The sequence below is a fragment of the Acartia tonsa genome, chromosome 12, assembly GCF_053477335.1.
Source record: "Acartia tonsa isolate MP-2025a chromosome 12, ASM5347733v1, whole genome shotgun sequence".
Classification (NCBI taxonomy): Eukaryota; Metazoa; Arthropoda; class Copepoda; order Calanoida; family Acartiidae; genus Acartia; species Acartia tonsa.
In genome coordinates, this window is record NC_137271.1 from 47,728,178 (window position 1) to 47,742,014 (window position 13,837).

Here is a 13,837-nt window from a genome sequence, read left to right on the forward strand (position 1 = left end):
ATTATTACAATTCAATCACAGTCTAGACATTGAAAGAAATTTAATGTGATTCTATGTGTTAATAAATCTATAAAAACCGCCTTTTGAGAGAAAAGTTTTAACATCATTTGTTTGGTTGTTATCATGTTATATTCTTTTCTTAGTTATGACATTCAAAGATTTTCTATAATTAGAGTCCGTCCGTCCGTCCGTCTGTCCTTATGTCCTTAATTTGCATGATGATTTCTAAAAATAACAGTTAGGTACGATTTTAAAGCCTAGCAACTATATAATCATTACCAGAAAGTCCATACGTGCATTTAAAATATGTTAATTTTTAACCTTTTTAACATCAATTTTTTTATGTCATATGATTATCCTACATTTGTATTCTGCTTTTTCAGTTCTGACACTCTACAAGTGTTAATGTTCGTTTGTCCTTCAGTTTCAGCGCTTCGCTCTTGTGGATGTTGACATTCTTGTGTTATATAAGATTATGCTCATATTCTTTAGTCAGTCTTTTTTCTTGTTCTTTTCCTGTGTCAAATTTATCCTAGAATAAAAGTAGCTATATGTCTGTTTGTTTGTACCGTAAGATCTTGCTAACCACTGAACCACTGGTCTTCCTTTACAATGTAACCTCTCATAGGTCCTGGGGAGGTTTATTACTATTTTATGGAAGGTTACAATGACTCTCCCAAAAAAAATAGCCCCTAGAAAAAAATTTGTTTTACTTTAAAAAATTTGTTTTACTTTAAAAAAAAGATTTAAAATGGGTGAAAGCTTCTTACCATGCCAAAAAGGCCTTTAGGGGCATAACCCCTAGTATTAGATACTTAGCCCTAGGGGCAAAGCAAATAGAGGGGGGAAATAACCTCCAAAATAAATTATAAAGGATTTTGGCTCAGAAAAACAGTCAACTTTGACACATGTAAATACTGCAAGGGAAAACTTTAGAATTATGTCTTAACCACAATAGACAAACAACAGACATCCTCCTGTAAGTAACAGGACATTGACAAAGTGTCTCAAAAATCAGCCATGTGACGTCATCCATTATCCATTTCTTTTTTAGGAAAATTCTTTCCCACTTCTCCTGTCAGCTCCCCCATTTTTATGACGTCACATGGTTGATTTTTGAGACACCTTGTCCAGCTACTCCTGCAACATATATTTTTGTCATTATATTTTTATTTGGGGGGGGGGGGGGGTATTAATCTCACTAGAGAATAAAAGAGTATTTATATTTGATAGGATGGGTCGATTTTAAAATTTAAATGTACTAATTATACACAATATTTAACCCTTTACAGTCGGGCCCCTTGCCGCACCTTAATCAGTCGGGGGGGGGGGGGGGGGCGTACAATGCCCCCCCTTATTATCTCAGTTTCAATTAGAGCTAGAGGGCTAAATAACCTTTGTTTTTAGGTCTTTTTTTACTTTAAATTTCAAATGGCTGTAATTTTCTTATTTTTGAAGCTAGAAGAAAATTTTTTTCCAGAAAATGTTTATCTTTATGTAAATTTTACATTAGAAATATCAAAATATAAATTTCAGCGGCTGCAGCTGTTTTTGGCAGCTACCAGCCGCCGCAGTCGGCGGGAAAACGGCGGCGGATGAAATTATAATACGTTATGTAGACATGTAAGAAAAGCTTAAGTTTAAAATTTGAAGTCTTTAAGTCAAAAATAGCAGCCACAGGAGCCTTTTAAAGATTTCTGGAGACCTAAGGGATCAGGACCTGCAGGATCATACCTGGAACCTAAAAGTGACTTGAACACCTGTATTTCATATAAGGATGTACTACTAGAGGATTTTTTTTGGTATTTTGGTATGATAAAATGCTTTGTTTTAGTCAAAAAAATATTTTTGCTCTTTACCTGGATAACCCTGCCAGGTTTGCTGGCATCCTGTGCCCGCCAGGATGGAGATAATCAAAAAATTCCAACTCTCAGTGGTGTGTCATACCCATACTTAAAAAGTCAAGGATTTTTGGCTCTTTATCTTTCACACACAGAAAATGAGATAGAAAAAACTCTGCCAAATCTTCATTTGTGGATTTATTTGGCCAATATCTAATCTATACTTTGTAAATGAATATTTTATCTGCAGACGAATCTGGGAAGGCATATAATCTTTTTTATTTATCATGTTTGGTTTTTTTAGATAATGGTCTAAAACGTATATAAAGATTACATTCCAAAAATATGTTAGTATGTTTTTCAACCTGTTAAAAAACCACTATTCTAAGACATGAAGTTATATTTTGATACTAGCAATCATTTTCAATTCATTTTGTATAAAAAAATATAGGTATAAATTATTAGATAACAGCAAAAATGATCAAAGATATGAAACATGAATTTATATAAACAATGTCACAAATTATTTAAAAACTTTTCACCATGATATTACAAATGAAAACTTTGTAAATCGGCTTACTCTAATATGTAAACCTCTGGAGAAATTAAGAAAGAGAGAATAATGTATAAAAATGTTATGTTATGCATATTTCTCTTTTGTTAACATTTCTTCATTTCTTTTTGTCATGAGAGAGAGGGGAAAATGGGCTGTTTATTAGACTTGCCCCCAAAGTTTTATAATAACGTTTTCTTATTCGTTGACTTAACAACTTTGAGGAATTTTAAAAGGTTGTTTCATTAAGTTAAGTGTTTACAAGTTTCTATTACTAATTTTCATCTACAATGGGGTAATTTTACGTATTACCATTTGGGATGTACATCAATTTATCAGTCATTGTCTTATCCCTTAGATCCCAGGTTTTTTTGTCATGAGAATTTTTGTACTTTTTTTATTGTCTTCTTAATTTTATGTAAATGGATGTAGAATATATGGGGATATTATGACAGGGAAAAAATTGTCGTCTATTTGTGTTGCTAACATGAAACTTATTTATTGGTCACTTGGTTAAAGTTGGTTGATGGGGTTAATGTTATTTTAGCTTGCTGTAAGAGTACATAAAACTCTGGTGCAACATCCAAATAATAATAAATCGATTACTTTTTTATTGTCTTCATAATTTTATATAATTTCACATAATAAAGTTTATTTATATAATAATATCTATCAGGGATCTTAAGGGATAAGACAACAGGAAATAAAGTGTTGTTCATACCCAATAATATCAAAGAAAATTACTCATTATCTTCATTATAATTATTGGTTAAAAAGTTTGACATTTTCTTTCCCCTATCTACTTCATTATAGTGAAGCTTTTCAAAATTCAAAGTAAGATTGTCTGTATATTATTCATTTTATTAATTTTCCTTTTGAACTTTACATGATAATTCCTAAAACAATTTGGTATGATTTAAAAAGCATTTAAACATTATATAATCACAGGATGACGAACTGACTGACATAAGACGTTAATAATAGAGTAGCTTCGCTACTAGCAACCATACGGACATTTAAATAACAGATAATAACAGGGGGTTATATTGGTCAACTTGTCAATTTCAGGGAAATTACCCAGTGTACGCTACCTCTCTTGAGACATATAACATGTTCTGCAAGAATGGAACCATATCTCTTTCTCTATATACAGTATGACCCTCGAAAAAGTTTTTTTTTAGCATCTGCAGCCCTTATTTCTCAATTAATTATTAAAAAATGTATATGTCCTTGTTCTCTATAGATTTCCACATAAGTAGATATAAAAATATCTATTTTACCTCCATTAACACCAGATATTTTTAGAGCTAAAGTTTTGAAAAGTGACTGAGGAAAAAGTAACTTTTAACATGAAACGACTTTTTTTAGCAAAATTAAGGTAGAAGTCCTTTTATTTTTGTTACTAGCAGAAACTTTATACAAAAATGAAATAAAAAATTTAGGCTTTGAGTAAAAAGCATTTTTTACACATATTTTTTTAGTCTTTTTAGTTTAATGATATTTTGAAAAACTTACTTATTAGGCAAATTTGTTTTAGATTTAAAAACCAAATAAATCTAAAATTGTTTTTGTTTCATAATCCTAACTTTAATAACAAAAAAGTTATAAAGAAAATAAAATTAGAACATAATGATTTTTTTTGTCTAAAACACTTAATTACCCCCCTGTTAAATGATTGAGATGTCAGAAAAGGGGGCGGAGCAACTGTCATAGTTAATCCTTTTTATAAATAAGGGTAAATAAATAACCTAAAATTTGCAAATAATCAATTCATTCAGTAGTATTTTTTGCCATTAAAAATTGATATTTTTTGGTGGAATAAAAAAGAAATAATTAGTTAACTTGTTTTTCTTTGTGTATTATTTTTCAGTTGCCAGAAAAACATAATATAACCATCCAAAAATTATGAGAAACAAAAAAATTCTTTTTCTCAGTCACTTTTTCAAAACTTTAGCTCTAAAAATCTCCGGTGTTAATGGAGGTAAAATTAAAATTTTTATATCTACTTATGTGGAAATCTATAGAGAACAAGGACATATACATTTTTTAATAATTCATTGAGAAATAAGGGCTGCAGATGCTAAAAAATACTTTTTCGAGGGTCATACTGTATATATACAGGAATAATAGATACTTGTGACAGGTGTACAGTTATGTCTGTCTGTCCATCTGTCTGATTATACAGATATATTACTCTACCTTGAGACATATAATATGTTCTGCAAGAATGAAACCATATCTCTCTCTATATATATATACAGGAATAATGGATACTTGTGACAGGTATACAGTTATATCTGTCTGTCTGTCTGTCCATCTGTCTGATTATACAGATATATTACTCTCCCTTGTGACATATAATATGTTCTGCAAGAATGAAACCATATCTCTCTCTATATATATATACAGGAATAATGGATACTTGTGACAGGTATACAGTTATGTCTGTCTGTATGTCTGTCCATCTGTCTGATTATACAGATATATTACTCTCTCTTGAGACATATAATATGTTCTGCAAGAATGAAACCATATCTCTCTCTATATATATATACAGGAATAATGGATACTTGTGACAGGTATACAGTTATGTCTGTCTGTCTGTCTGTCTGATTATATATTTTCCGATATATTCCTCTCTCTTGAGACATATAACATGTTCTGCAAGAATAAAACCATATCCCTCTCTCTCTATATATATACAGGAATAATGGATACTTGTGATAGGTATACAGTTATGTCTGTCTGTCTGTCTGTCCATCTGTCAGATTATACAGATATATTACTCTCCCTTGAGACATATAATATGTTCTGCAAGAATGAAACCATATCTCTCTCTCTCTATATATATATATATCTATATACAGGAATAATAGATACTTGTGACAGGTATACAGTTATGTCTGTCTGTCTGTCTGTCTGTCCATCTGTCTGATTATACAGATATATTACTCTATCTTGAGACATAGAACATGTTCTGCAAGAATGAAACCATATCTCTCTCTCTATATATATATATACAGGAATAATGGATACTTGTGACAGGTATATAGTTATGTCTGTCTGTCTGTCTGTCCATCTGTCTGATTATACAGATATATTACTCTCTCTTGAGACATATAACATGTTCTGCAAGAATGCAACCATATCTCTCTCTCTATATATATATATACAGGAATAATGGATACTTGTGACAGGTATATAGTTATGTCTGTCTGTCCATCTGTCTGATTATACAGATATATTACTCTCTCTTGAGACATATAACATGTTCTGCAAGAATAAAACCATATCTCTCTCTCTATATATATATATATATCCACAGGAATAATAGATACTTGTGACAGGTATACAGTTATGTATGTCTGTCTGTCTGTCCATCTGTCTGATTAAAAAGATATATATTACTCTCCCTTGAGACATATAACCTGTTCTGCAAGAATGAAACTATATATCTTTCTATATATATAACCAGGAATAATGGATACTTGTGACAGGTATACAGTTATGTCTGTCTGTCTGTCTGTCCATTTGTCTGATTATACAGATATATATTACTCTCTCTTGAGACATATAACATGTTCTGCAAGAATGAAACCATATCTCTCTCTCTCTATATATATATATACAGGAATAATGCATACTTGTGACAGGTATACAGTTATGTCTGTCTGTCTGTCTGTCCATCTGTCTGATTATACAGATATATATTACTCTCCCTTGAGACTTATAACATGTTCTGCAAGAATGAAACCATATCTCTCTCTATATATATCCACAGGAATAATGGATACTTGTGACAGGTATACAGTTATGTCTGTCTGTCTGTCTGTCCATCTGTCTAATTATACAGATATATTACCCTACATTGAGACATATAATATGTTCTTTAGATTGTATATGTACTTCATGTATATACATTTTTTTGTGCTATTAGAATGTTCTGAAAGCTGCAGTTGATATTTTTTATTGTTGCTACAAAATTTAATATACATTTTTTTCATTATTCTTGCCTTATCCTTATGAAGAAACGGCTGCACCATAATAACACATAACACCCACATACATTAACATACATTGTTAAGAAAGGTAGATAAAGAAAATTACAAAATTAATTTCTTTAATAGTTTACTAGCGGCTTTGCCCCTATTTTTCATTTTTTTGGGGGGGGGGTAGGGGTGTCCCACCCCCAAAGAAAATAGTTATAAACCTTCCCGGGACCTATGAGAAGCTACCCTGTAAAGGAGAACCCGATCGGATCAGCGGTTAGCGAGATCCTTCGCTACAGACAAACAGACAGACAAACAGAGAGACAGACATCGTTCTACTTTGTATTATAGATAATGTTTAGTTAGATAATAATACACCCCCCCCCCCACATACATACAATCATAAAAAAAGCGGTTGCGCCCCTTTTTAAAAGTCATTAGTTATGACGTGGTTATCCTAAAAACACCTAAAAACAAATGGATTAGTAATCCTAAAAAGTCAACATAAAATATGTAAAAAATGTATATTTGTCCAGGGATGGGGAGGGTTATACACATCTTTAAATCATTTTAGTGGTGAGCCAGATCGGGATGAGCCAACATTCCACCAATGAGAGCACAGCATTTTATGAAATGCCGCGTTGTGATTGGCTGAAATTCGGCGCGCCCCGATTTGGCGCACCATAGAAATGATTTAAAGATCCAGCTCAGGTCTCAGCAGCAGCGCGACAACTGTGACTAAGCTTGAAATTTAAAACCCATTTGGATGCTTTAAATTTTATTGAAAAAAGGATTATTATATTTGTGTCAGGTTTCACTTATAGTTGATTTTTTTGGATTGAAAAAGGTTCATTTTCTTGAGACCTACAGGTGGTTAATGCGTGGCTGCCGAGCCCTGGGTAAATAATGAATAAATGCATATAAATTGATAATAAGATGTTAAAAGGGATAACTCTTTATGAATTTTCAGATTTAAGTAAAAACAAAACAATCAATAATTATTTATATTTAACTTTTTTTTAGTATGACTCGATTTTGTTGAAGATTCGAACCCGTGTCAACACACACACAAAAAAAGTTTTATATTACCTCTTCTTTAGTGAATTCTTTACCGCTGAGCAGCTCTCGTTTCGTCAATTTTCCATCCCCGTTGATATCGATCTTCAAAAACGCTCTTTTCACCTAAAAAAGTAATAGATTTGATTATATTGATAAATTCGAAATTAGTTTTTTTTTAGTAGCAAACTCATAATTCAAAATGTCTGTATGTCTGTCTGTTTGTTCGCCAGTCTGCTGTATTTATTTTTATTTCTAAACTTATTAATTGCTTGTACATCATTTACTTAGCCTGTCAGTTTGTCGGTAATCCGACAGTCTTTAATTTTTTATGACAGCTAATTTTTTTGTTAAATTTTTCCTAACCAAATGTACATCTATGTATATTGAATCTTTGATTTTCAGTAGGACTGAAATAATTTTATCCTATTTTTTAAAGTATTAAGGATTTTTGTCTGAAACATCTCAATAACTACTGAACCAATTGAATTATCCTATTTGGGGAAGCTTAACACAAGTCCCAGGATGGTTCATGTATAGGCTAGCCTTGAAGTAAGGGTTTCCTTTAGACATAAAAGACTTTAGAAACCCTAACTTTGATACAAAGTAATTTTCCTGTATGACTTCCAAACTGATTAATATCTACTGGATATGAAGCTTTGTATAACAGACAATTCTCTACGAATATTAAAATAAAAAATCATAAAATAATACCAGTTTTGCTACCCCGCTAACAAAACTGGTTTCCCTAGGATAATTTCGTTGTTTTCTGGATCATACCGAACAAATAGACATACACACAACGTAATACTTTAAGGAAACAAATAATCTAAAAAGAAGTTTAGATAATCAGGAGGACAAAAGAATAATTTGGATGAAAAGTTTAATTTGTTTCTATAATCGATATATTATTACTTGGATGTTGCGTCAGATTTTCATCTAATCTGATAAAGTGGTATTTGCAGCTGGCTAATTTTTTTCCCATCCCCTCCCCTTCTACTGTAAAAATAAACTAACCAATAAATAAGGCCAATATTAGAAAACCTAAATTGACGACAAATTTTTCCCTGTTAATATATCTACGTATTATATATACATTATAATATAGGGTTAAGAAGCTTCTATTAAAACAAAGATGACAACATCCATAAAAGCAAAGATGATCAAATCACAAAAATTGAACGAAAAGTAAAAGAAATATCTTGATTAAGCTTGCCCTATAGTAATAAAAATAATTCATTGTTCCTAATAGTTCAAGAAATCATTAGAAACATTTCCTTTTGCTACATAAATCTTAAAACTAAGTTTATATTTGATCAAATCAAAGATTAAAGCCAGGGTTCGGAAGCCGCAGCCGCAGCCTCAGCCTCAGCCACCATCAGCCGCGCGGCTTACGAGAAGCCTCAAAATCAGCCGCGCGGCTTCCTCAGCCACCCAATAAGCCTCAGCCTTAGTCGCAGCCGCGCGGCTTAAAGAAAACATAAGCCACTGTAAGCCTCAGCCGCATTCAGCCACTGTAAGCCTCAGCCACTGTAAGCCTCAGCCACAAAACTCCAATTCAGCCACATTAAGCCTCAGCCGCACTAAGCCTCATTCAGCCAACGCCCCTCTAAGCCTCAGCCGCAATCAGCCGCGCGGCTTATAGTTGGGGAAGCCTCAGCCACACTCAGCCGCGCGGCTGTTAATAATTTGAAGCCGCAGCCGCACTCAGCCGCGCGGCTTCAAGAAAGCCTCAGCCACAGCTGCAAAGTTATGATTATGCCGCAGCCGCAGCCGCGCGGCTTGATATTTGTAAGCCGCAGCCTCAGCCGCAGCTTAATTTTTTAAATTCAGCCGCAGCTTTGACACAGCCGCGCGGCTGAGATATTGTAAGCCCCAGCCGCAGCCGCAGGTGCTAAATTAGTACAAGCCTCAGCCGTCAATTCAGCCGCGGGGCTTAATTTTCATTTAATTTTGTCTGTCTGAAGCTTAAGATCTCAGCAACCACTGAACTGACAATGTTGTCCTTCTCAGGAATCCTTTTACTAAAGTAACAGGATGTCTGTGTGCCTGTGTATCTGTGTGTCTGTACCGAAGGATCTCTCTAACCGCTGAACCGATCGGGTTCTCCTTAACAGGGTAGCTTCTCATAGGTCCTGGGAAGGTTTATAACTATTTTTTTGGGGGTGGGACACCCCCAACCCCCCAAAAAAATTAAAAATCCCCCCCCCCCTCAAAAAAAGAAAAATTTTTTTAAATTTTTTAAACTAAAATTAAAAATGAGGGGGGAGGCCCCCCCCCTAAAAAAAAAAAATTCCCCCCCCCCCCAAAAAAAAATTTTTTTTTTACTTTTCTTTAAAAATTTAAAATAAGAAATTGGGTTATTAAATTTGACTCTCTCTCTTCCTCAAGTGCCCCCTAGAGGCCTCTAGGGGCGTAGCCGCTAGTTATATATATATTGACATTGGATGGTTTTGAGCTAATTTTGGGGTGGGGGTCAGACATTTCCATCACCCAAAAATATTTTTTTTAAATGTTATACTTTTAAATTTTTTTATATTCTTTTATGAAAATTTTATCTTAAGTTTTTTTTAAAATTACAACATAGAAACTACCATCTCGAACAACTACAAAAAGTTTGAACCTGTAATGTAAGAGCTCCAGTGGCGCAATCAGTTAGCGCACGGTTTTTCTACACTGTTATGCCGGGGTTATAAGTTCGAATTTCACCAGGAGCAATACGTTTTTGAACGTTAATACTTATGAATAATATTGAATACTATTTATAGGGTAACTGCCCTACTGACGTTTGCCTAATTTTATTGTTTTTAAAAGATACAAATTTTTCAGAATTTACTTAATATTCACTATGAATTTGTATTATCTTAAATTTTTTTTATTGTACAAGTGGCCTATTTAGCTCAATGGTAGAGCACTCGTCTTGTAAACTAGGGACCGTGAGTTCAAACCTCACAGGGGGCAATCAATTTTTGTGATACTCAAGTTATATAGTAGCTTCTCTATTATTTTTCCGTTTAGGTACGCAATACTTGTTCTATATAATTAAGCTTCTCCTACTTAGATATTTCTTCAATTTTAAATGTATTTAATACTTTGTGGTTGATGAGAGACACTGAAAAAGTTATGCAAAAAAAAAGATTTATACATATTTCCTTTTTCATAGTATTTTTAAATTAATGAAAATAATTAAATTAAGATTGGGGGAGGGTGTGTGTGTGTGTTTATTTTGAACACAAATTATCCTAATATGTTTTTTAACAAAAAAAATTTAAACAGCGATGTATTTTACTTTTTAAAGTTGGTTAAAAAAAGGTCTGTAAAATGCAATAAATTGTCCTGTATAATATGCAAAAAAATCTACATAATCTTTATGTACTCGATAGATTGAAATAGTTAAATGATTATCATATATCATCCGATTTTGTTTATTTTACAAAGATGCTTACTAAAATTGATTTTATTTTCGAAACTGCAATTATTATAAAAAAAATGTTTCTTTATCTTTATCATTATGTTATACAATTTCTGAATTTATAAGCAATACATGAATCGATATATTATTACTTTGATGTTGTCCATATTTTCATGTACTCTGATAAAGAAATAATCTCAGCTGGCTAAAATAACAATAACCCCCATACACCCCCTTTAATCCATCTCTCCCCTCTTATGGGATATATAAATGAACTGGCCAATAAATGAGATCCATAATTTTATTAACAAATTTTCTTTTTTTTAATATATCCACATATTCTATTATATAAAGTGGTAATGTGAAGCTTCTTATTGATCCAGGGAAAGTTTATAATTTTTTTGGGGAAATGTATCTTTTCCCTCCCAAAAAAAGATGACCCTCAAAATAAATTATTTTTGCTTCCCTTAAGTATTCCTAGAGGTTTTAGGGGCGCAGCCACTAGTATCCTTTAACCATTAACTCATTACATATTAAAACAGGTTTTAAAAGTATGTACATAAGAGTTATACCTATGAAATTTAGCACCCAATAATTTATTAAATTGTGATATTTAGACCTAAATTTTTCTTCAAAATTTCTGTCACCTTTGGTATAGGGGTTAGTGTGGCAGTCGTGTGTTGGAAAGGTTCTTGGTTCAATTCTACCAAGAATTGAATGTGATTAAAGTTTTTATTCTGCTATGGACATTGGGACAATGGACAATAATTTTTGTTTCCTCTCATTTATATTTAGTTATTTTCCTCTCAAGTTGAAAAAAAATTTTAAAAGGAGGGTGGATATAATGTGTAAAAAAAGATTAGAGGAGATTTGTTCTAGGTAAACTTACTTTATTTGTAATATTATTAACTAAATTTTAATATAAAATTGCTTTACACCTATGTTCTAAGGGTTAGTGCACCATCATGTGTAAGAAAGGTTTTCTGTTCAATTCCACCAAGAATTACATATGATTATTTCTAAAACCTTGTATAAAGTATGGAGAGTTATTTTGTCTGTAGATTAAGAATTCGATAACTACTGAACTAATGAAAACTTTTTAAATTGCCTTTTCCAAGTTTTTGAATTTTTTAAAAAACTAAAATTAAAACTGGTGGGTGCTCAACCAAACTCCCCCCTATTTTCCCATAAAAAAATAATAAAAGTCACCCTTCATCCCCCCAAATTTTTTTTTCTTCTGGGATTCGAACCCGGATGATAGATGGTTCAAAGCTGTTACCGTACCAAAAAGCTATCAGAGCTCCAATATTTCAAAATGAAAATTTGTCTTATTTTTAGATCATTAAGTATTATGATGTCTGTTTGTTTGTCTGTCTATATGTTTGTACTACAGGATCTCGCTAACTACTAAACCGATATGGTGCTCCTATTCAGGGTAGTTTCTTATAGGTACTGGGAAGGTTTACAACTATTTTGGGGGAGGGTACCATCACACTACCAGAAAAAAATTGCCTTAGAAAAAAAATTAAACATCACCCCAAAATAAAAAATGGGATTTACTCGCCCCGGCCCTCCCCACCCAATAAAAATCACCCTACCCCCCAAAAAATTATTTTAATTCAGTTCTTCTTTTTCCAGTACCTATTGTTTAGTATTTTTTGTAATAACTTCATAATTACATTGTCATTAAGATTATGTGACATAAAAAGTTAGTCATAAAAATTATACCCATGAATAATTGTAATAAAAAGCACTTTTGTAAAAAAAAACATTTTTCATAAGAGGTAAGTTTTTATGACAAATACATTTATTGCAAGTGTACATATGATAAGCATTTTAAAGACGATTATTTTTAAGACAAATTTAACCTGCGTACCATGGCTCAACATGTAGCGCATCTGCTTGTCATCATGGAGGTAATAGGTTCGAATCTTGGCCAGACACTGCGTTAAAAACTGAAGACGTTCTATGGTTCCTACTGCAGCTATGCCAGGTATGCAACATGTAAAGTTAGAGTATGAGGATTTCCTTGGCTCGTAAACAGGCGTAACTCATTACCATAGGACTTTCTGGCAGGTAGTTGGTTGCTGGATAGATGTCACTTAAATTGGAAAGAATTGGTTCCCCTTAATTATCCAAGGTTCAACAAGAAGCGCATCTGCTTGTCATCAGGGAGGTAATAGGTTCGAATCTCGGCCAGACACTGCGTTATAACTGAAGACATTAAATGGTTCCTACTGCTGCTATGGCAGGTGTGCAACATGTAAAGTTGGAGTAGGAGGATTTCCTTGGCTCATAAACAGGCGTAACTCATTACCATAAAACTTTCAGGCAGGTAGTTCAATAAAAAAAAGTTGGTTGCTGGATAGATGTCACTTAAACTAATACAGAAAAGGAAAGAATTGGTTCCCCAAGGTTCAACAAGTAGCGCATCTGCTTGTCATCAGGGATGTAATAGGTTCGAATCTCGCGCAGACACTGCATTATAACTGAAGACATTAAGTGGTTCCTAGGTGCTAGGTGTGCAACATGAACAGGCGCAAAGGAAAGATATAATTCCCCTTGGACCTTGAGTTAATGTCATAGAAACCCTCGACCGTGGCTCAACATGTAGCGCATCGGCTCGTCGTCTGGGAGTTGATAGGCTTTGTACTGCATCATAACTAAAGATGTTGAAATAAATTCCTACTGCTAAAAAACTTGTATAAAACTTTGGGTACCAGTATAAAACTTTGGGTATCAGAATAAATTTTTGTCTATTAGTATAAAACTTTGGGTACCAGTATGAAACTTTGGGTACCAGTATAAAACTTTGGGTACCAGAATAAATTTTTGGCTATTAGTATAAAATTTTGGGTACCAGTATAAAACTTTGGGTACCAGTATAAAACTTTGGGTACCAATATAAAATTTGGGTACCAGTATAAAACTTTGGGTACTCGTATAAAACTTAAGGTACCAGTATAAAACTTTGGGTACCAATATT

At 33.0% G+C, this 13,837-nt stretch overlaps 1 protein-coding gene across 1 annotated transcript in view; it reads right to left on the reverse strand.

The window, feature by feature from the left end:
* Positions 1-13,837, reverse strand: part of LOC145333965 (gamma-aminobutyric acid receptor subunit alpha-6-like) — a 162,902-nt gene that overhangs the window by 31,806 nt on the left and 117,259 nt on the right. Inside the window, exon 15 of the mRNA XM_080179226.1 lies at positions 7,473-7,565. Within this exon, the coding sequence (XP_080035352.1) occupies positions 7,473-7,565 (93 nt within the window). The remainder of the gene's footprint in view (positions 1-7,472; positions 7,566-13,837) is intronic.